We start from the raw sequence: 23,921 nt of genomic DNA on the forward strand, positions 1-23,921 counted from the left end.
TTAAATACCTTGATGACACAAGATCCCCTCTGATCTTAGAAGCTAAACAGTGTGCTTGACTGGAGATCCTTAAATGTGGGGCTCATAAGAGAATGCCACGTGCCTTCATCTAAATTTTAGAGAAAAGCAATGGCAAACCATCTCATAAGTGTATGCTGCTAAACAAAGCTTGATGGAATTCATGGGGTCACTCCAGTTGGCCTGTAACCAGGGCCGGCCCCACTCATGCGGCAGCTGACGCCGCCGCCTCGGGCGCAGGCCCGGGGGGGCGCCGTCAGGCTGGGCGGGAGGCGGGGCACCGCCCTGACGGTGCCCCGCCTCCCGCCCAGTGCGCCCTGGCCCGTCTGGCCTGCTAGAAAAGGCCAGACGGGCGAGCGGGAGTAGCGTGGGAGGCGGGGCCAGCTCTGACGCCGCTCCCCCCCCCCCCGCCCAGCATGCCTTGGCCCTGCCTCCCACGCAGCGTGGGAGGCGGGGCCAAGGCACGCTGGGCGGGGGGGGGGGAGCGGCGTCAGAGCTGTCCCCGCCTCCCACGCTACTCCCGCTCGCCCGTCTGGCCTTTTGTAGCAGGCCAGACTCAGCGGAGGTTTCTCCAGGCCGCGATTGCGGCCTGGAGGAACCTCCGCTGAGTCTGGCCTGCTACACAAGGCCAGACGGGCGAGCGGGGGTAACGTGGGAGGCGGGGCCAGCTCTGACGCCGCCCCCCCGCCCAGCGTGCCCTGGCCCCGCCTCCCACGTTGCGTGGGAGGCAGGGCCAAGGCACGCTGGGCGGGGGGGGGGAGCGGCGTCAGAGCTGGCCCCGCCTCCCACGTTACCCCCGCTCGCCCGTCTGGCCTTTTGTAGCAGGCCAGACTCAGCGGAGGTTCCTCCAGGCCGCAATCGCGGCCTGGAGAAACCTCCGCTGAGTCTGGCCTGCTACAAAAGGCCAGACGGGCGAGCGGGGGTAGCGTGGGAGGCGGGGCCAACTCTGGCCCCGCCCCCCCGCCCAGCGTGCCCTGGCCCCGCCTCCCACGCTGCGTGGGAGGCGGGGCCAGGGCACGGGGGGCGGGGCCAACTCTGGCCCCGCCCCCTCACTATTCGCCCTGGCCCCGCCTCCCACGCAGCGTGGGAGGCGGGGCCAGGGCACGCTGGGCGGGGCCAGGGCGCCGGTGGCGGGGGCGCTTTTCAGCACCCCCGCTTTACATCAAAAAATATCTCCGGCCGGCCCTGCCTGTAACCTAGACATACATATACAGAAATACACAGATATGCAAAGAGGTATAGAAATGTACACGCTAATAACAGCAACAGCTCATTATCTTGGAAATAATTATAACTATTACACTGTGACATCAAGCCATTCTTATGTCATAACCATGATTTTCATCCCATTTTCTGCTCCTGATCATTTTAACCCTTATTCTTTCTTTACATAATACAGTTTGAATTATCGTTATTTGTCCATATTGATTTCACTGTTTACTTTCCCTGTAGTCTTGCCAAACAATGAAGCATTAGGATTTCCTCATTCCTCCAGAAGTGTCTGGAACAACAATCAAACTTCAGCTGCTTCTTGTGCATTGCACCATTTAGAAGCTTTCTGATATATTGTTGCATACCTTCAATGACCTTGTCACAGCCATCAGAATCACCACGCCTCGTCGGGGGGATGGGGAAACCGGCACCCCATGCCACTCATCGCCCAGCTCCTTCTCTGTGGGTTATGTAGGGCAGAGCCGGTGTATGCCGCTGAAATCTGCCCTTTTTGATAAGGTTGCAAGTTGGTTCTGACTTACTAAGGCAAACCTATCAAATATTTTTCTTGGCAAGATTTGTTCAAAGGGGATTTGCTTTCTTTGAGGCTAGTAGAACATGACTTCTCCAAAGTCCCCCACCATTTCCATGGCTGAGCAGGGATTGGAACCCTGGTCTCTAAAGTCTTTGTCCAATGCTCAGACCATAACTCGACATTAGCTCCTTGTTGTAGATAGCTCCATATAAAAGGTATATTTCAATTGGACACCTTGAGATATAAGTAATTTTTCCAAAATAAAAATTTGCTGAAAATAACTTCAAAACAAGGTGATTTAAAACTCTAATAACATTGTCTAATTGAAATTGCTTTTGAGCATTTGAGACCATATTATAATATTCTGTTTGATTAATTTATATGCAGTACAAATAAGGAACACACAGCACAGTTGGACACTGGCTAGTCCGATTTGGCAGAAAACAGCTAGTAAGAGTTACAATTTGTGGACTGAGATCCTTAATGAATGGGAAAGTGGGATACATTTTGCTTCAATTTAAAAGGCAGTCTTAAAAGTTACTTTGGTAACCACAGACCATTTATTGTGGTGTTTCATAACTCAAAACCCCATCAGACAGCACTTTAAAAACAATACCCATTTACATTTAAACATTAATAAATTGGCATACTGACCCAGTTTTCTCCCCTACATTCCTTCTTTCCTTATTCCTCTATTTTGTTTTCTCCCATAGTCATTTTTGGCACATGTAATAGCAAGCTAATATATCTCATCTTGAATCTTCTGAAGAATTATTGCTTTAGTCTCCCTCCTTGCTTGAAGGCCAACAAATCAAATCAAGAAAACATCTGTGTAGGCTGGTTAATTACTATTCTGCAATTTGGCGACAACATCAGTGTTAACACCCTACTTTGCGGTGTTACTACATCTATTTTTGAAAGCAGGTGTGGTATAATTAATTCATTCTGGGGGATAAAGCACCTAGCTTTGAAAATGTGTGGACTAGAACTGTCTATTCTTTAAAGGCATTAAAATGTGGGAACATGTAGGTCATTTTATTTTCTGTTCTTTTCTTTGTTTGTTGTGTGAATTCCTCTCTATTCATATTTCTTGAGTCAACCTAAGAAAAAGGTGGGACACAAAGGGAATCGTCATCATTATTGCTATGTTGGCTGCAAATAAGTTGAATTTGCAGGACTTCTTCTGGAGCTGCAGTTTTAATAGTCACAACCATGAGCAAATAACAAAACAACATTCAACAGTTTTGGAGTATTGCTCAAGACCAGTTTGAGATATTGTGAAAGTCCATATGTCTTGACCAATAGTGCCCTAAAAAGCCTGAGGTCAGGATACTTAGGAAATTGTCTCCTCCCATATGAGCCTGACATCTTAGTTCCTCGGTGAAAGCCATGTTGCATGCTCCACCATCCCGCAAAGCATATCAGCATTTCCTTTGTTACAGCATCCAGAACTGCCTCCTGGGTGCTCACTGGCAGCCCTTGCATTCACAGCCAACATCAGACTGCTCCTTCTTCCTCAGGTATGTAAGGGCAGCCAGAATGTGTCTGCTCACGCTGGTGTGTAACTAAGAGGATTGATATACACTTATGAGGTCCCAGGCTATTGTTTTACACTTGAGTGAATTCTAGCCTATGTGTGTTTTTCAAGATTCTTAATACAGTAGAGTCTCACTTATCCAACACTCGTTTATCCAACATTCTGGATTATCCAATGCATTTTTGTAGTCAGTGTTTTCAATATATTGTGATATTTTGGTGCTAAATTCGTAAATACAGTAATTACTACATAACATTACTGTGTATTGAACTACCTTTTCTGTCAAATTTGTTGTATAATATGATGTTTTGGTGCTTAATTTGTAAAATCATAACCTAATATGATGTTTAATAGGCTTTTCCTTAATCTCTCCTTATTATCCAACATATTTGCTTATCCAACATTCTGCCGGCTCGTTTACGTTGGATAAGTGAGACTCTACTGTATATATCTAACTCAACTCCCAAAAATAGCAGTTAAGGCAGGTAATTGTACCATTCGAATAAGTTAATCCTCCACATTTTCTGGTTGAACTTCGGCAGATTTCATTATTTACAGATTTAATTAATATGCTCTCTCTAGGAATATGGGTCTTCAAGGGCAACTTCTGCTGGATGTTGATCACAGAGTCGTGTTGGAGGACCAAGAGATTCCTTAAGAGAACTCTTCTCTAGGTCTTCCAGCACTTTTCTATAGTAAATGTATGACAGAATTTGGAGAAGCTAAAGATTCCTAAAGATGTGAAAAACATAATGGATTTTGTTGGTCACATTCCCTCCCCCTTTATAGAGTTCCTCCAAAAATAACCCTGCAAAAATACAGGGCCTATTGTACAATTAAAACAAAAATGTTTAAAACAGAATTTAAAATCTATGCATTAAAAGGACCAGGAGTTCTGCTTCTTTGATTCTCTCAAGTGGAGACTTGGATTACTTCCCCATAAAAGAAGCCAGCAAGCTGAATTGGCTGTGGGAGTGGAGCTGTACCCATGGGCAACCTAACTTGCTTTGTGCACCTAAGGAGATGATGGGAATGAGGAAGGAGTCTCTACCTCCAGCCAGCAGGGAAAGAAACACAATACAACGACAGACTGCTCTTTGCCGGAATGCATACTGGCTCTCTTCCACATACGCCTCAAAGTTTATAAGGACTAAAGTCCATGCTATAATATGCTTTTCAAAACGTGACTAAATTGCCGATGTCTGTTACCAGGAAACATAACTATGATGGTTCTGGTTGGAATATACTGTCAATTGTGGTAAGGCCATTTTTTGTTGCTGCAACTATTGCTGCTCTTCAGCCAGAGTCAGGAGACATTTGAAAGGGAACTAGCAAGAATCATCAATCTCAATCTGAAGCAAATTCTAATTCAGTATATCAAAATTGTTTCTTTTTCAGAAATGCAGCCAGTTTAAGATATTTTTAAAACATGTTTAAAACAGTGTCAATTATTTTGAAAAAGATAAAACCACCCCACGGGCCTTCAGGATTATAAAATTGCTTGCAACTTTGATTTCATAATTGCTTCCATCGATATTACACATATTATTCCATAACTGAGAAAGCAGGTACTTCAGGTATGCAATCAAATAAATAATTCATATACACATATTCATCGCATGCTATTGTGTGTTGCATATACTTCCCCTGGTTTTATGTTGAAAAATTGCTACTTCTTCTTTGACTCACTTCATGATACATTTGGCTCAGGTTTACTGCTCTGGTTATATGAAAACATTGTTTAGGATTTACAAACACTCCTGTATGCATATTGTCTGAAAAAATAATTGCACTATTAGCTTGAAGAACTAGTACTGGAAGTAATACATTTGACACCCATATGGGAAATACCTTAGGTGTCTGCCCTAATGTTTCACTAGCAAGAAATGCATTTGTTTCTACCTTGGAAATACTTATGTCTTTGGGTTGCTGTGAATTTTCCAGGCTGTATGGCCATGTTTCAGAAGCATTATCTCCTGATGTTTCGCCCACATCGAAATTTCATGTCTGGAATTCCTGTTTTCTTAGTGTTGTTCTTTTTTTTACTGTCCTGATTTTAGAGGTTTTTTTGATACTGTTAGCCAGATTTTATTCATTTTCATGGTTTCCTCCTTTCTTTTGAAATTGTCCACATGAAATTGTCCAAATTGTCCACTGGACCACTCTGACACACCATGTCAGACTACACGAAAAAACCATTGAAATCCACAAGCATGTGGACAATTTCAAAAGAAAGGAGGAAACCATGAAAATGAAAAAAAACCTGGCTACCAGTATTTAAAAACTCTAAAATCAGTAAATAAAGAACAACACTCAGAAGACAGGGGAAATCCAGACATGAAACAATCAGGGCCAGCGAACACCTCCCAACAAAGGATTCCCTCAGGCAGGAAACAGGCAGGCTTTGAAGCTGCAAGGCCATTCAATGCTAATCAAGGTGGCCAATTGCAACATTCACACTGGCCTCCAACTGACAAGAATTATTTCTCCCACCCTGGACATTCCACAGATATATAAACCCAACTTGTCTAGTTTCCAACAGACCTCACAACCTCTGAGGATGCCTGCCATAGATGTGGGTGAAACCTCAAGAGAGAATGCTTCTGGAACATGGCTTTTAAAGCTTTTAAGCAGAGGCTGGATGACCATCTGTCGAGGGTGCTTTGAATGCGATTTCCTGCTTCTTGGCAGGGGGTTGGACTGGATGGCCCATGAGGTCTCTTCCAACTCTCTATGATTCTATACAAGCTGGAAAACTCACAACAAACCAGTGATTCGAGTCATGAAAGCCTTCAACAACACTTATGTCTTTGTTTGTCTTTGTTTTCAGACATCCCTGTTGGTGAAAATGGCACTGTCAGTCGACTCTGCTTTGTATCGCTGGAAGCCCCCGTGCCAGTGGTCAATCGAAGAGGACTCCCAGACTCAGCTAGAATCAACACCTTTACTGTCATCTGAGAAAGAGAGAAAGAAATACAACCTAGAAAAATGGAGGGTTGTATTTCCCAGTAATGAGACATTTGAAAAGGAATCAGAGAAAGTCTCACAGATGTACTCTGGAAATTGGATACGCACCACAAAGTACACTTTGCTGACCTTTTTACCACGAAATCTCTTTGAACAGTTTCATAGGTAGGTGTATGCCAGCGTGGTGTAGTGATCTGACTAGTGGACTAGGACTCAGGAAGACCAACGTCAAATGTTCCCTTGGCCATGGAAACTCACTGGGTGACCTCGGGCACAGCAACCTCTCAGCCTCAGAGGAAAGCCAGGACAAGCCCCTCTGAATAAAATCTGCCAAGAAAACCTCATGGTTTGTGGTTTGACCTAGAGTCACCATAAGTCAGAAGTGGCGTGAAGTACATAACAGCTGCAGCAGCAGCAAAACACCACAACTAAAATGAAAATCATACAATTTTTAAAGGCTACTATGATTTTTTGTAAATGAATCTGAAGCCTGTAATTGTGTCCCTGTACTATAGAATCTTTTAGGAAAAAAATCAGATACAGAAGGCATGAGCAAACTTTGGCCCTCCAGGTGTTTTTGACTTCAACTCCCACAATTCCAAACAGCCAGTAAGCTGGCTGGGATTTCTGGGAGTTGAAGTCCAAAACACCTGATAGATCAAAGTTTGCCCACGCCTGAGATACAGCCAGGTGAACACCAAAATTTCCCTATTAAAACGGGCCAGCCAACTATACGAGAATAGTAATATAGACTGCCCTGTGCCTTTAAAAATGGCAAATTCATTGTAAACTGAGTTTTTGAATCCTTGAGACTACTTTGTCATGTGCTTGATACCAATTTGTTGCAAAATAAACAACAAATTTAGTGGATTTATTCCCATCTGTGTACAGACAGTCCCTGAATTATAAACATCCAACTTGCAAATGATTCATAGTTAAGAATGGGGGTGAGACAACAGGAAGAGAGAGAAAACCTCCCCTCAGAAGGGAAATTCAACCCTGAAAGCGTTATCATGGGGAAAAGGTGTCTCCACTTAAGTTTTTGCCACCTATCCTTGTTTCTACTGCAAGCCATTTTTTTCCAAATCTAATTTTCACAGGGACAGAAAGCGAGGCAAAATCAGGACCACAGACAGCAAAACAAACCCCTCGGGTGTTAACCCTTTCCTATGCTATCAAAGCTTGCTTTATTTTTTGCCTGGAGTTACACTTTAAAAATGTACCTGTTCAGTTTACAAGCAAATTGATCTTGTTCATAACTTGGGGACGGTCTGTATGTCCTTTTGAGGGTGCACTGAGGTTTAATTTTTTTTTACTCCCTTCACAATGGCCAAAGCTCCTCACCAACATACTGAACAGCCTCTGCAAGTCTCCCCATGACCATCCCATACTTCCTGAGGAGTGGCAGGATCACAGAAGCATCTAGCTATGTCTCCATTGTCAGATGCAAAATTATGACATTAGCACAGAAATCCTTTGGGGTATGCTAGAGGCCTCGGCACTGCTGTAATAATTTTGTGCCTAGTTTTGGTGACATAGCCAGACACTCCTGCATTTCTCTCCACTCCCCAGAACAGCCATGGAGGACAGGGAGTTCAGCGGCTGTTTGGGAAGGTGAAGACAGTATATAGTGCATCCTAGCATAGGTCTACATGTGCAAGTCCTAATCTGATACATTGAACCATACGGGATTGGAATCCTATATCCTCTGTGATTTAATCCAAAATGAACACATCACCCTGTCATATACTAGAGAAGTCAGGTTGCATGATGAAAGGGATCAGCTATAGTATGGGCAACCCTTTTCCTAATATATCACTGGTGGAGCATTAGTGTATGGGAGAATATAGTCAGTTGGATATACAGGGATTTGGTTTCTGCTACCATGTTATAGACCTGTGGAATGTTCTCATCCATGCCAAGGCCATGCGTGCCATTATACTGATCAAGGTCTACTACTGCTTTGCACAAAGACTGGTCTGAGAGCAGAAGATTTTCAGCAACATTGCCATGAACTGACTATTCCACAGAGAATCCCAGCAGTGTACATATTCAGGGAGAAGGGATCATCCCAGGAAGCCAATGAGGATTTTTCATAAAGTTGTTAACTGCTGTATTAAAGCTTTGGCATAGGTTGTAGACCTAGGTGCAACACAATATTTTTTTACTGCTTCGAGTGTAGGGATGTAAAGCACTGTTTATTTAGTCCTTGCATGCAAGGATGAATAATTATTGTAGTTTTCTCTACACTGCAAGAGGAAAAGTCTTCCTCATTATTTTCTTTGTATTGTAATGTCCCAAAGCTTTGCTAAGATATTATTTTTCTGAGAAAAAAATATTTGTTTTTGTTTTGTTGTAGATTGGGGGGCATAAAAAACCCCATGTTTTTCTTCACAGAATAAAACTTGCACAATATTTTGGGACATTCAAACATATATGTCTGTGCCTTCAGGTAGCCTGCCAATCTATTGATGAGAGTCTAATTTCATAGAGTTTTCAAATAGCAGGAGAAAATTGTCCTAAATTCTTGCTCATCTATTGTTCCTCCCAATGGAATTTCCCAGCAGTCAGGAAACCCATTTTTAAGCTTGGGAATGAATAATCCTTTCCATCCCTATTGGAGATTCTCCTATTCAATGATATTATTTATTTATTTGACATATTTGTACCCTGTCCTTCTCAACCCTGAGGGGACCCAAAGCGACCTCACACATCAACAACATCTCAATGCCTTAAAATAACATACAATTGGTAAGCATGTATATTAAAAACCAGAGAATTAAAACATCTAAAAACAATTACATCAGTTATTAAAATCACATCATCCAGAGAATTATAGAAAGTCACAGGCGATGAAATTGTGGCGAGGCTTGTTAGAATATAAAGTAGATAAAGGAAAGCTTGGGATGAGTCTGATCAAGCATTTCTGAGCTGTTTATTTGATCATTTTAACAAAGAAGTTTAACTTGATCTTGTCATCCAGAGGAACTTCTCTCAGTAGATACAAGACCTTAAAACCTATTCCTATAGTTTATTCATTCAGTAGTTTGCTGTTACATGTTTATTGACATGGGACAGTTTTAATATGCTGGGTAGGAAGGGTGATTCAGTGAGACCTGTTACTCATTATTTAGATGAAAGAGTGGCTCTGTCATAACATCTGTTGTGAAGCAGCCCTAATTAAATACATGAGACCTGGAATATTATAGGCCAGTTTAGAATGAAGTGTTCCAGGACCACTCGCGAAAAGTGAAAATTCTCAAAGTAGGGATGCTATATTTGTGTTGATTACAATCTCAGTGGCAAATAGCATCTCTGTCCCCTCCTCGCCTCTCAAGCACACAAATGCCTTGTGAGGCGAAAACAACTCTACTTCAGCCTCCTTTTCTCTCCCTTCGGCTTCTCATTCCTTCCTTCCTTAGGCTTCTCCTTAGGAAGGAAGTAGAAAGAGGGATTTCTAATATTATTTTATAATTTATACTATTATTTTAGTGTTTATTTAAAAACCACAAAACAGCAAGGGAGCAAAAAGTGAACCGTGAAGTACTGAGGGAACACTGTAATAGAGTGGGATACAGCATGTCAGGTTTAAATTCTCTTTGATTAACCTTTTCAAACTGCTTCTGGCCCAGTTGGGGGAAAAAACTAAAATAATTCTTGTTGTACTGTTGGACAACCAGCTGTCTGTGGGCCCATCTTTACATCATAACAGATCTAGCTCTGAAATGTAATAATAAATAAATTAGAAGAAATCGTGATTTGAAAAGTAGTTCCAGCTAGCTTGTCACACGCACTGCCAGAATTGGCCAGTCTTGCCACATACCGGTGGCGCCCGCAAAGGGGGCAAGGGAACCTATTGCCTGTGCCCTGCACTGTCACACTTCCCTCCATCTCATCACATGGGGGGAAGCCTGCTTGAGCCAGCTTAATGGGGAGCCAACTGTCGACCATGGTTGGAAATTTTGTGGCAGTAGAGTGTTTGTAGCAGTTCAGCCACTGAGCAGCTCTGGAAGTTCTTTTCCAGGATCTGATGGGAACCATTGGGCTCTGTGGTTAAAATATTTTTTAAAAACCGTTGTTGCCACCAAAATTTGAACCATGGAAAGAGGTCCCAAATTGTGGTGTCATATCATAATTTCCTGGCCAAAGAAAAACATAGTTTAGATGAAAAACCATGTCATCTAGTTAATCTGAACTTCACCAACATATTTAAAGATTGTAGAAAACACTCATTCTCATACACAAATAAAAGACAAATTAGGAAATGAAAATTAAATGTTCAACTTCTATTAATAGCATGTCTTCTATTTCTTTCAGATTAGCCAATATCTATTTCCTATTTTTGGTGATCATCAACTGGTTCCCACAATTGGAAGTCTTCCACAGAGAAATCACAATGTTGCCTTTGGCTATTGTACTTTTAGTTATCGCAATTAAGGATGGCATTGAAGATTATAGGCGATATAGATATGATCGACAGATCAACAGTTCTAAAACCCAAGCATACCATGTGTAAGTCTAAAAATATGATATTATTCTGATTCATTAAATTATATTTTAACTCTTGTTCCATCAACACATGGGTGCAAAGAAAATAACAAAGGCGGTCTACAGAAGAAAACAAAAAAGTGGATTTTCACCTTTTATCATATATATGCATTTTTGTAAACTTCTTAGAAATCCATTCTTGTGTTTTGCTAGGATTTCTTTTCTTTTGTTTTACCTTGTTCTTTCCTGCTAACTAAATATCTACTTTACAGAACTTGAAGGGTGATTTAGCATACGGCTTTTATGGTACACCTAACCCACCTCTCCAGCTTGGATTGTTACCTTGACGTGGTGCTGGGGCTTGAGTGCCTCGATGAAGCCATGAGCTATACCGTGCAGGGCCACCCAAGACGGGAAGCTCATGGCAGAGAGGTCAGACCAAGCACAATCCCTGGGGAAGGCAATGGCAACCCACCCCAGTATTCTTGCCATGAAAACTACATGGATCAGTACAACCAGAGAAATGTCAGTATACCATCGGAAGATAGGACCCCCAGGTTGGAAGATGATCAAAATGCTACTGGGGAGGAGCAGAGGACTAGTCCAAGTAGCCCCAGATATGATGATGCAGTTAGTTCAAAGCCGGAAGGAAGGCTAATGGCCAACGGTGCTGGAGATGAAGGACGAATCCAATGTTCTAAAGATCAACACACTATAGGAACCTGGAATGTAAGATCTATGAACCAGGGCAAACTGGATGTGGTTATTGGTGAGATGTCAAGATTAAAGATAGGCATTCTGGGAGTCAGTGAACTGAAATGGACTGGAATGGGCCACTTCACAAAAGATGACCACCAGATCTACTATTGCGGACAAGAGGAACACCGAAGAAATGGAGTAGCCTTCATAGTTAATAATAAACAAATAACAAACACTCTCTTCCAACAACCTGAAAGACGGCTTTACACATGGACTTCACCAGATGGTCAACACCGAAATCAGATTGACTACATCCTTTGCAGCCAAAGGTGGCGGACTTCCATCCAGTCAGTGAAAACAAGACCTGGAGCTGACTGTAGTTCAGATCACAAATTTCTTATTTCAAAATTTAGAATCAGACTAAAGAGAATGGGGAAAATACACAGACCAATTCGATATGCTCTCACAAATATTCCCAGTGAATATGCAGTGGAGGCAAAGAATAGTTTCAGGGACTAGATTTAATAAATAGAGTCCCAGAAGAACTATGGACAGAAGTCCACAACATTGTTCAGGAGGCAGCAACAAAGTACGTCCCAAAGAAAAAGAAAACCAAGAAGGCAAGATGGTTGTCTGTTGAGACACTGGAAGTAGCCCAAGAAAGAAGGAAGGCGAAAGGAAACAGTGATGGGGGAGATATGCCCAATTAAATGCACAATTCCAGAGGTTAGCCAGGAGAGACAAGGAACTATTTTTGAACAAGCAATGCATGGAAGTGGAAGAAGACAATAGGATAGGAAGGACAAGAAATCTCTTCCAGAAAATCAGAAACATCGGAGGCAAAATTCAGGCAAAAAAATGGGCATGATCAAAAACAAAGATGGCAGGGACCATCTTTGAAGAGATCAAGAAAAGGTGGTGAGAATATACAGAAGATCTGTATAGGAAGGATAATAATATAGAGGATAGCTTTGACGGTGTGGTGAGTGAATTAGAACCAGACATCCTGAGGAGTGAGGTTGAATGGGCCTTAAGAAGTATTGCTAATAACAAGGCAGCAAGATGGGATCCCAACTGAGCTGTTTAAAATCTTGGAAGGTGATGCTGTCAAGGTGATGCATGCCATATGCCAGCACATATAGAAAACACAAGATTGGCCATCAGATTGGAAAAAATCAATTTATATCCCCATACCAAAAAAAAAGGAAATGCTAAAGAATGCTCAAACTTCTGTACAGTGGCACTTATTTCCCATGCCAGTAAGGTAATGCTCAAGATCCTGCAAGGCAGACTCCAGCAATACATGGAGCGAGAGTTGCCAGATGTCCAAACTGGGTTCAGAAAAGGCAGAGGAACCAGAGACCAAATTGCTAATATCTGCTGGATAATGGAGGAAGCCACGGAGTTCCAGAAAAACATCTACTTCTGCTTTATTGACTACTTTATTGACTATTTTTATTTTATTTGTAGGTCGACTGTATTAGTGGATCATAATAAACTATGGCATGTTCTTGGTAGTACTTACTTAGGCGATCCCTCGTCGTTCGAGGACGATAGTCTTCCAACCTTGGTATCTTGGGCGTGTGATCTTAGGTGACTGAAGAGACCGATTCTTGACCCGCATATTCTCCCGCAGTGAGGACATTGGTTTCCAGGTGGAAGGCGGTCCCGGTCGGGGTTAGCTTGACGCTCCTTCCTCTTGGCACGTTTCTCCCTTAAGCCCTCCGTTCGTGCCTCTTCGAACTCCGCAGCACTGCTGGTCACAGCTGACCTCCAATTAGAGCGCTCAAGGGCCAGGGCTTCCCAGTTCTCAGTGTCTATGCCACAGTTTTTAAGGTTGGCTTTGAGCCCATCTTTAAATCTCTTTTCCTGCCCACCAACATTCCGTTTCCCATTCTTGAGTTCGGAGTAGAGGAGCTGCTTTGGGAGACGGTGATCGGGCATTCGGACAACGTGGCCAGTCCAGCGGAGTTGATGGCGTAGGAGCATCGCTTCAATGCTGGTGGTCTTTGCTTCCTCAAGCACGCTGACATTTGTCCGCCTGTCTTCCCAAGAGATTTGCAGGATTTTCCTGAGGCAACGCTGATAGAAACGCTCCAGGAGTTTGGTGTGACGTCTGTACACAGTCCACGTTTCGCAGGCGTAGAGCAGGGTTGGGAGGACAATGGCTTTATAAACAAGTACCTTGGTCTCTCTACGGATGTCCCGGTCATCAAACACTCTCTGCTTCATACGGAAAAATGCTGCACTCGCAGAGCTCAGGCGGTGTTGTATTTCAGTGTCGATGTTGACTTTTGTGGAGAGGTGGCTACCAAGGTAGTGGAAATGGTCAACGTTTTCTAATGTTACACCGTTAAGCTGTATTCCTGGCTTTGCAGAGGGATTAGCTGGTGCCTGTTGGAAGAGCACTTTGGTTTTCTCGATGTTCAGTGAGAGGCCGAGCTTCTCGTATGCTTCTGCGAAGGTGTTTAAAGTGGCTTGTAGGTCTTCTTCTGAATGCGCACAGACTACGTTGTCATCAGCATATTGGAGTTCTATAACAGATTTTGTGGTGACCTTGGTTTTGGCTCTCAGTCTGCTGAGGTTAAATAGCTTGCCATCTGTCCGATAGATGATTTCCACTCCGGTGGGAAGCTTCCCATCAACAAGGTGAAGTATCATAGCGATGAAGATGGAAAATAAGGTGGGGGCAATAACACATCCCTGCTTGACGCCTGATTCCACCTTAAATGGGTCACTTTGGGAGTCATTGCTGTCCAAGACTGTTGCCATCATGTCATCATGGAGGAGCCGCAGGATGTTCACAAATTTGTCAGGGCACCCGATTTTTTGGAGGATGGTCCAGAGAGCGCTGCGATTCACTGTGTCGAATGCCTTTGCAAGGTCAATGAATGCCATGTACAGAGGTTGGTTTTGTTCCCTGCATTTTTCTTGGAGCTGTCGAGCAGTGAAGATCATGTCCACTGTTCCTCTGGAGGGACGGAAGCCATTCTGGGATTCTGGGAGGGTGTCTTCTGAGACAGGGAGAAGGCGGTTTGCAAGGATTCTTGCAAGGATTTTCCCGGCCGAGGTTAGAAGGGAGATACCACGATAGTTCCTGCAGTCTGTTCTGTCCCCTTTCTTGAAAAGGGTGATGATGGTGGCATCCTTGAAGTCAGCTGGGATTTTCTCAGTCATCCACACCTTTTTAATGAGCTGGTGGAGTTGTTGTATCAGCTCAGGTCCACCCTCTTTGAAGATTTCAGCAGGAATCCCATCAGGTCCGCTGGCTTTGTTGTTTTTTTGTTGGCTGATGGCATTGCTGACTTCTTCCAAACTAGGCAGTGCTGCAAGCTCATCCCTGGTTTGTTGTTGCGGGATTTGTGAGAGGGTCTCTTCGGCCACATTGGAGCTGCGATTCAGCAGGTTCTGGTAGTGCTCTTTACAACGTAGTGCAATTGATGTTTTGTCCTTCAGAATTTTGGTTCCATCTGATGAGCGTAGGGGCTGTATGCCATGGTTTCTTGGTCCGTAAATGATCTTTGTGGCTTTGAAAAATCCCTGAGCGTCATGGGTATCTGCAAGGTGTTGGATTTGTTCAGCCTTCTTTGTCCACCAGATGTTCTTGAGTTCTCTGGTCCTTCTTTGGACCTCAGCTTTTTGCACTGGCATAGATCTTTTTCTTGGCAGCACAGTTGGTGTCTCTCTGCAATGTTTGGAAGGCTTTCCTTTTGTTATCAATCAGCTGTTGGATCTCTTTGTCGTTATCATCAAACCAGTCTTGATGTTTCTTAGTTAGGTATCCAATGCTTTCTTCGCAGGCTGTGATGATGGAGGTCTTCAGTTTGTTCCAATGTTCCTCAACATTTTCGGGGTGTTCTGTGGGTAGATGATCTTTGAGTGTTGTTTGGAGAAGGGCTCGTTTGGAGGGCTCCTGAAGGGCTTGGGTGTTCATTTTGCGCCTTGTTTTTCTTCCTTGGAGTCTGCGTTTGGGGACGATCTTGATAGCCATCGTGGATCGGATTAGCCTGTGGTCTGTCCAGCAGTCATCAGTACCTGTCATGGCTCTTGTGAGAAGCACATCGCGGCGGTCTCTGGCACGTGTGATAACATAGTCCAGGAGGTGCCAATGCTTTGACCGAGGGTGCTTCCATGATGTCTTGAGCTTGTTTTTCTGGCGGAAGAGCGTATTGGTGATGACAAGGTTGTGCTCTCCGCATTTGGTGAGAAGCAAGATGCCATTCGAGTTGCTGTTTCCGACCCCGTCTTTTCCTATGATCCCTGGCCACAGGTCAGAGTCCCTTCCGACTCTTGCATTAAAGTCCCCCAGGAGGATGATTTTGTCCTCTTTAGGTATCTCTGATAGGATGGTATCCAGCTGACAGTAAAAAATTTCCTTGATGTCTTCGTCAGCATCTAGAGTTGGTGCATAGGCGCATATGATGGTTGCCTGTTGGTTTTTGGCAAGGTTAATTCAGAGGGTTGAAAGTCGTTCGTTGATGCCAGTGGGTGCTTCAGTCAGGTGCTTCACCAGGTCGTTTCTGATCGCAAAGCCAACTCCGTGTATTCTTCGCTCTTCTTCAGGCAGTCCCTTCCAGAAGAAGGTGTAGCCTCCCTTTTCTTCCTTCAGCTGTCCCTCTCCTGCTCTCCGGGTCTCCTGAAGGGCTGCTATGTCGATCTTAAAGCGTCCCAGCTCCCTTGCAATGAGAGCAGTCCTGCGTTCGGGGCGTTCGCTGTCAGTGTTATCTAACAATGTCCGTACGTTCCATGTTCCAAAGTTCATTTTTCTTTTTTGGCCGCAGAGTGGTGACCCCTCTGGACGCGGCAGTCCAGTCAGGGTAGGAGAGGCAGACTATGTTTAGGGCACCTTTTCTAGCCCCTTCCCCGTGTGGGGTGAGCAGAGCGGATCCTAAAAAGGGCTGCTCAGTCATGGATACAGCTGCCGGACTACTCAACTGCCTCGGTCCTTGAGGTAGAACGACTGAGTCCATATCCACCGCCCATGTGCCAGTCTGTGACTAGGGGCTTCCAGATTTCACAATCCTGCCCCCGTCGCCACTCGCTGATCGCCATGGGACTTTTGTAGGTTTGTTTTTATTTTTGTTGGAAGACGCCTGTGCGTGATTTTTTTTAATGTGTGGAGGTCGGTGCACGGCCGGTCAACACACAGTCTTCACAGAGTGAGGTTCCAGCAGTGGTGTGGTTAACACAACGACAGTGGCTTCTCAGTCTGTTGCAGCCTTCTTCCGCCTTCACAGCCGTTGTAACATGTACCATGTTATCCTCCGCCTGCTCCGCCGTTGAGGTCTTTGGGTCTTCGGATTGTGCTTGGTCTGGAACCTCCCCTGCGGCCACTCCTGGGAGTGCATCACTCCAGTGGTTGTGCCCACAGGTTCATCGGAACACGCAAGCCCCCTCACCACGGCAAGGTGACAATCCATCGAGGATTATTATCTTGGTAGTATGGGGATACCAAGTCACCTTGTCTGTCTCCTGAGAAATCTGTATAAAGACCAAGTAGCCACAGTAAGAACAGATCACGGAACAACAGACTGGTTCAAGATTGGGAAAGGAGTGCGGCAGGGCTGTATACTATCACCCCACCTATTCAACTTGTACGCAGAACACATCATGCAACATGCAGGGCTTGAGGAATCCAAGGCCAGAGTTAAAATTGCTGGAAGAAACATTAACAACCTTAGGTATGCAGATGATACCACTCTGATGGCCGAAAGTGAGGAAGAGCTGAGGAGCCTTATCACCAAGGTGAAAGAAGAAAGTGCAAAAGCTGTGTTGCAGTTGAACGTCAAGAAAACCAAGATCATGGCAACTACACCTATTGATAACTGGAAAATAGGAGAAAACGTGGAGGCAGTGACAGACTTTATATTTCTAGGCACGAAGATCACTGCAGACGCAGACTGCAGCCAGGAAATCAGAAGACATTTACTTCTTGGGAGGAGAGCAATGGCCAACCTTTTTTTAAATATATTTTTTATTGAAGTATTACCTTATAAGATAGAATAAATTAACATCAAAAGAGTGAGAACATTTGATTGTATAGAACAGGGGTCCCCAAACTAAGGCCCGGGGGCCAGATGCGGCCCACCGAAGCCATTTATCCGTCCCCCACGGCACAAGGGCAGAAGGGGGTCGGACTAAATGACCCAAGGGTTCTCTTCTTCTCTTACAACCATTATTATTATTATTATTATTATTATTATTATTATTATTATTATTATTATTAAGGCTGGGTGGCCATCTGTCAGGGGTGCTTTGCTTGTGCTTTCGGTGCACAAGGGCAGAAGGGGATTGGACTAAATGGCCCAAGGGGTCTCTTCCAACCCTCTTTATTATTATTATTATTATTATCATCAACACAACGACGTTGTATGGCACAGCAAAAAAGATAGATATGCTGGATTTCGTTTCGCAAAATCACAAGTCGAACACTTCCCAAGTGTCTAGGACTGTGTGATGTATTTTCTGATGATGTGTGCAGATCCCAGTAGGGTGGCCTTTTGCAGTTGGCAGATGGTGATTTTGTCAATGTCTATTGTTTCCAAATGCCGGCTGAGATCTTTTGGCACGGCACCCAGTGTGCCCATCACCACCGGGACCACCTGCACTGGTTTCTGGCAGAGTCTTTGAAGTTCAATCTTGAATCTTGAATTATTATTATTATTATTATTATTATTATTATTATTATTATTATTATTATTATTAACATTAAGGCTGGGTGGCCATCTGTCAGGGGTGCTTTGCTTGTGCTTTTGGTCTGCAGAAGTAGAAGGGGATTGGTCTCAATGGCCCAAAGAGTCTCTTCCAACCCTCTTTTTTATTACTATTGCTGCTGTTGTTGTTATTATTGTTATTATTATTATTTATTAACATTGAGGCTGGGTGGCCATCTGTCAGGGGTGCTTTGCTTGTGCTTTCGGTGCACAAAGGCAGAAGGGGATTGGACTCAATGGCCCAAAAGGTCTCTTCCAACGCTCTTTTTATTATTATTGCTGTTGTTATTATTATTATTATTATTATTATTATTATTATTATTATTATTAACATTGAGGCTGGGTGGCCATCTGTCAGGGGTGCTTTGCTTGTGCTTCCGGTGCACAAAGGCAGAAGGGGATTGGACTCGATGGCCCAAAGGGTCTCTTCCAACTCTCTTTTTATTACTATTGCTGTTATTTTTATTATTTTTATTATTATTATTATTATTATTATTATTATTATTATTATTGCTCGGTGGCCAACTATAGTCCGGCCCTCCAATGGTCCAAAGGTTTGTGAACTGGCCCCCTGTTTAAAAAGTTTGGGGACCCCTGGTATAGAAAGTAGGAAAACTGTGATTAAAAAAGGATCAAAAAGGGAGAGAGAGAGAAAAAAAACCAAAAAACCAAAAACAAAGCTAAAGTGTCCATATTTATATATATATACATATAAATACACATATATGTGTGTGTGTGTGTGTATGTATGTATATGTGTATACATATATATATACACACACACACACATATATATACACACACACATACACACATACATATACATACACAAAAATCTGAACAAATGGCGATATAAATATGCAAAAGTACTTGGTAAAGAAACACACCAAAAAGCAAAAGCAAAAAAGCATTAGACACTTTGAGTAGAATCACTAGATTAGAAGCAGCTGACATTGGTAATGTTCTAACAAAGAACTGCCAAAAACTGTTAAAGTTAAACTAAACAATCATTGTTGTTCCAGTATAACAGTTGGAAAATATAATAGTAATAATAATAATAATAGTAGTAGTAGTAGTAATACTAATAGTCAGGATTTCCAAGCAGTATATCATCATTTGGTTAACAGAGAGATATAGAAGAATAATATGACGTGCATTTATGATAAGTCTATATTTCATTAAGGCTAGTAATGAATCATGTTCTTACTTCTAGCCACCAGCAGATGTGAACTCTAGTTCTTTTTTTCTTCATCATGACTTAAAAAAAAAAGCAATGGCCAAGCTTGACAAAATAGTGAAGAGCAGAGACATCACACTGACAACAAAGGTCCGCATAGTCAAAGCAATGGTATTCCCCATAGTAACCTATGGATGCGAGAGCTGGACCATAAGGAAGAATGAGCGAAGGAAGATAGACGCTTTTGAACTCTGGTACTGGAGGAAAATCTGAGAGTGCCTTGGACCGTAAGAAGATCCAACCAGTCCATCATCCAGGAAATAATGCCAGGCTGTTCACTGGAGGGAAGGATGTTAGAGGCAAAGCTGAAATATTTTGGCCACATCATGAGGAGACAGGAAAGCTTGGAAAAGATCACAATGCTGGGGGAAATGGGAGGAAAAAGGAAGAGAGGCTGACCAAGGGCAAGATGGATGGACGGTATCCTTGAAGTGACTGGCTTGACCTTGAAGGAACTGGGGGCGGTGACGGCCAACAGGGAGCTCTGGTGTGGACTGGTCCATAAGGTCACGAAGAGTCGGAGACAACTAAACGACTGAGCAGCAGCAGCAGCAGCAGCAGCAGCCAACTTTAATCACAGAATTTTATTGCAGGTCCAGAGAGCTGCTTTTTCCATTTGTGGCCATTATGTGTTTTCATCACAGCCCCTTAGGGATCACAAGACTCTAGCCAAGGGGCCCAAGATTATGGTGTCCTGGTATAGTGGGTTTGCTAGCTAAGTGAGATAAACAGTAGGCAAAAAATGACTTTTGACTGTTGTTTTGTCCATCCAACAAAAGTTAATTTTATTGGAACATTATATTAACATCTCATATCAACTTTTTGTTTAATATTTGTAATTATCACAATTCGTACTCTTATTTATGCCAATGAACAACATGTGCCTGGTTTGATACATTTAAAAAGAAAATTGATCACTTTTTGATTTAAATTTGCAAATAGAATTCAAAATGTGGCACACAACAGAAAACAATTACTGAGCAATGTATAAGAAATTGCCGAGAGATCTTAATGGTTGGGAATTTCGAGATTCTTTGTTCTATACAAAAACAAACTATAAAATAACAAAAGAATATTCTCCAAGATAATGGTTAAAATAGAGGGCATCAAAAGTAACTCTTTACTGTCTACTATGTATTTTTTTGCAACTTAAGGAACAAAAACTTAAGCAGTTTAACACAAGAATGATTTTCACCTAGAAATAAACCTTGGAAAAAGTATGGTATTTTGCCTTCTCATGAAAATAGTCCTTACAAAAACAGAGCTGTAAATAGGAAACAATATTTCACTTTGAAATTCCTTTCGCAGTCATTAAAAGGACACAAAATTGATTACAACAAGAAATGTAAGACAGCTAAGGGTCCTTCCAGACAGGTGCTTAATCTGGAATAAGAAAGTGGGATTAAAACTTCCAATGATTTAAGAAGAGTCCTCACAGGAGCCATTAATCTCAGGAAATGGTTTCCCAGCACCCAGAAAGGTTTGGATAATGCGGATTGAAGGGAACCACAAAAAGTACGAGACATCCGCTAGAGTTTTTTAAAATTCCCTATTGACCATCCAAGAAGATGTGCTGCACCCATAAGTACTAATGTGGATATAACAAAGTGCACACAAGCAGATTCCCTGTCATTGTCTCTCCTCACTCTCTTGGTGCCTTTAACTTTGACCTCTTGAACCCCATTTCCCTTTGGGGTCACTTGCCTGCCATGCTGGTGCCCCATTATCAAGCTCTGTTTAATTTCAGAAATATGAGAACAAAGGAATGATTGGAGAGAGTTCTCAAGGGAATTGCTTTCCTCTTGTGCTTCCATTTGTATTACGCCCTAGGCAGCTGGACCACCGAAAACCAACACAAAGACCAATAACAATATAATATCTTTATTAAAGCAAGTAAAGTTCCAAAAGGAAATAAGCAGCTAAGTTGTAGAAGCGATTGACCTTTCAGAAAAGATCAAAGTTAGTCCAATAAGTAAAAGTCTTATGTCCAGTATTAGAGTTCAAAATCCAGAAACACACTCAAACTCCGCCTGAGTTTTGAGTGGGGAAAAGAGCAAGAAGCAAGAAGAGTTCTCTTGAATAAATGTCCAAAAACAGGGTTTCAGGGCAAGGCAGGAACTAGATGTTCTGGATCTGAAACGCAGTCCAAACTTGGCAAGGAGGTAGACCGGCGCCCGGTCTACTCAAGAGTAAGCGCACCATCAGGCCGCTTGGAAATCCAGGAGCTGGAGAAGATGATGTTTCTCAGTAAGATGTAAAGTTGTCACCGCAAAGGCAAGTTCTTAACACAACACTTTTACTGAAGTTCATAAGCTCCCCCAAACCAGGTGCCTAACGCCCTAAAACTTCCCAAGAGAACTGGGCTTAACCATAGTCACCACGCTCCGCTAATCTGGCGCTTCTCCGGAGGCTCTGTCTGTTTGATCTGTCTGAATATACAAATGCCCTATGATCAAACGCCAAGTTTTCCGGAGAATCTGGGAGAGCCAGCATTGTTTCAAGGGCATTCTTAATTGGCTCTGGCTCAGAAATGTCAGCATGAGGCATCTGGAAGGGTGTCGAAACTTGCTGACTTGGGAGAAAACCCAAAACATCTTCATCCTGGTCAGGAAATGGCACCGGGTCGAGGGCCAAAGGTGCCCTAGGCATCACAATTTGGTTCCATCTGCTTACATCCCTCATCAGCTGTTTTGGGATTATAAAATGAGGATAAGAACTGGAGCAGTCTACACCAGTGTATCGCAAGGAACTCTCATGTGTTTTTTTAGTTCAGGCATATACAGTGCTCCGTAGCAGCACTTTTTTGCCCAATTGCGGATTTTAAACAATTCTTTTTATCATGTGTTTTTCATGCCATCCTGAGATCCAGCACATATTTTCAATATGCGCCTTCAGGCTGGAGAAGAGGGAACTCAGCAGTATGGAAGCAGATTTTACAGGACTTGCAACCTGTCACATTCTCAAAGACATATTTGGAACTGGGTTGGGAGTGAACTGAAACGTTCTGGTTTGTTTCATTTTAAATAATTTTATTTTCTGAGTTCAGTTCTGAATCAGTTTGCACATCACAGACATGCTTTCACAATTGTCACTGAGTAAGCAGATTTGACATCTTTCAAACACTTTAGGTAGTGAGTATTCTTCTAGATGCTTTGAAGACTTTTGGCACTAAACTCATCCTATTAGTAAAATTGCATTGAATTGGTATTTCTATCTACATTATTGGATAAAAATAGCTATTCCTGCCAGGCACCATTCTTCCTCTCAAGCTAGGCCTTACAAAAATAGCTGGATCCCTGCCCTCATATTGCCAAACTGTTGGAAATTATTCATTAAATAGTTATGCAATTGCTCTTTCCCAGCTATGTGTTTCCCTCCTCTGCTCCCTGCTTCATGTGTACGTAAAGTAAAAACTAGAATATGTAGGAATATTTCCAATGACTGGGTGACTTCAATATCATGTAAAAATGAATAAAAACCAGAAAGTGCATACATCTAAGTAATACAACTTTCAATTCAGCATATGGACTTCTTTCTGTACCCATGGATATCTTCCCTGGAAAAGTAGCAGGTGGACTTTTTAAAACATATATACTGTTGTAAATGCAGATGTGTGCAGTCTTTTTTGGATACAGTTACAAAGCAGTGCATATTAAAATATACCTGTAAGATTCTAGTTAGAAGACAATAATGGCTCCTGGTTTGTATGTGAATGTTGGGAAGTTTCTTTGGAATTCTACATGTGAGGAAGAATTTCCTCACTCATCACTACAAAGAGCAAGCACTAGGACCTAGGAGCATTCATCCTGAGTACAGGGAAACCAGTTTATAAGAGGATATGCAACTTTGTATGTGCAACTCTGACGTCTGCGTTCCGACAGGTGTTGACTTAAAGCAAGTGAAAGCAATTAGTCTCGTTCAACTCAGCCCGGCACTTTGCTGTACAGCAAATCAATTGGACTAGGTTACCCTTAATTTCCAAACTTTGTGTAGCAAAGTCAAACTTTTAAGGAGCAGGAAGATGTCATGGAAATGTGTTCAATGAAATTCCCAAGGGACATACCTTGGTTGAGAGGACGGTGCTGCCCGAGTGTGCCTTCAGACTCTCAGCCTGAAGAACCTGTGAAAAGAAGGAGAGGGAGAAGGAAGGAAGAAGAAACAAAGAGGGCCATTGTTTCTAATGTGCCCTTTGAAGGCAAGTGGAAAGAAAATCCAAACAGACATTATGAGGGCAACAAAATCAAGACTACGAAGTACACCCTCCTGTCTTTCATCCCCAAAAACCTCTTTGAGCAGTTTCATCGTTTTGCCAATTTTTACTTTGTGGCTATTGTAGCACTCAATTTCATACCTGTGCTCAATGCTTTTGAACCAGGGATAGCTGTGATCCCGGTCTGTGTTATAATGGCTGCCACAGCCATCAAAGATGCTTGGGAGGACTTTCGGAGATTCAGCCTGGACAAAGAGATCAATAGCATGGACTGTCTGGTTTACAGAAGGTAAATAATATATTGAA

General features: G+C 42.8%; 1 protein-coding gene across 2 annotated transcripts in view; it reads left to right on the top strand.

Moving 5' to 3' along the window:
* Positions 1 to 23,921, top strand: part of atp10b (ATPase phospholipid transporting 10B (putative)) — a 165,484-nt gene that overhangs the window by 74,270 nt on the left and 67,293 nt on the right. Inside the window, exons 2-3 of one of the 2 annotated variants that reach the window (XM_016996159.2) lie at positions 6,133 to 6,434; positions 10,587 to 10,781. In XM_016996159.2, the coding sequence (XP_016851648.2) occupies positions 6,133 to 6,434; positions 10,587 to 10,781 (497 nt within the window). Of the gene's footprint in view, positions 1 to 6,132; positions 6,435 to 10,586; positions 10,782 to 17,798; positions 23,905 to 23,921 lie in introns of those variants that run through there. The other variant, XM_008117492.3, reaches the window with a different exon arrangement.

This window comes from Anolis carolinensis, chromosome 2 (genome assembly GCF_035594765.1).
Source record: "Anolis carolinensis isolate JA03-04 chromosome 2, rAnoCar3.1.pri, whole genome shotgun sequence".
Taxonomy (NCBI): domain Eukaryota; kingdom Metazoa; phylum Chordata; class Lepidosauria; order Squamata; family Dactyloidae; genus Anolis; species Anolis carolinensis.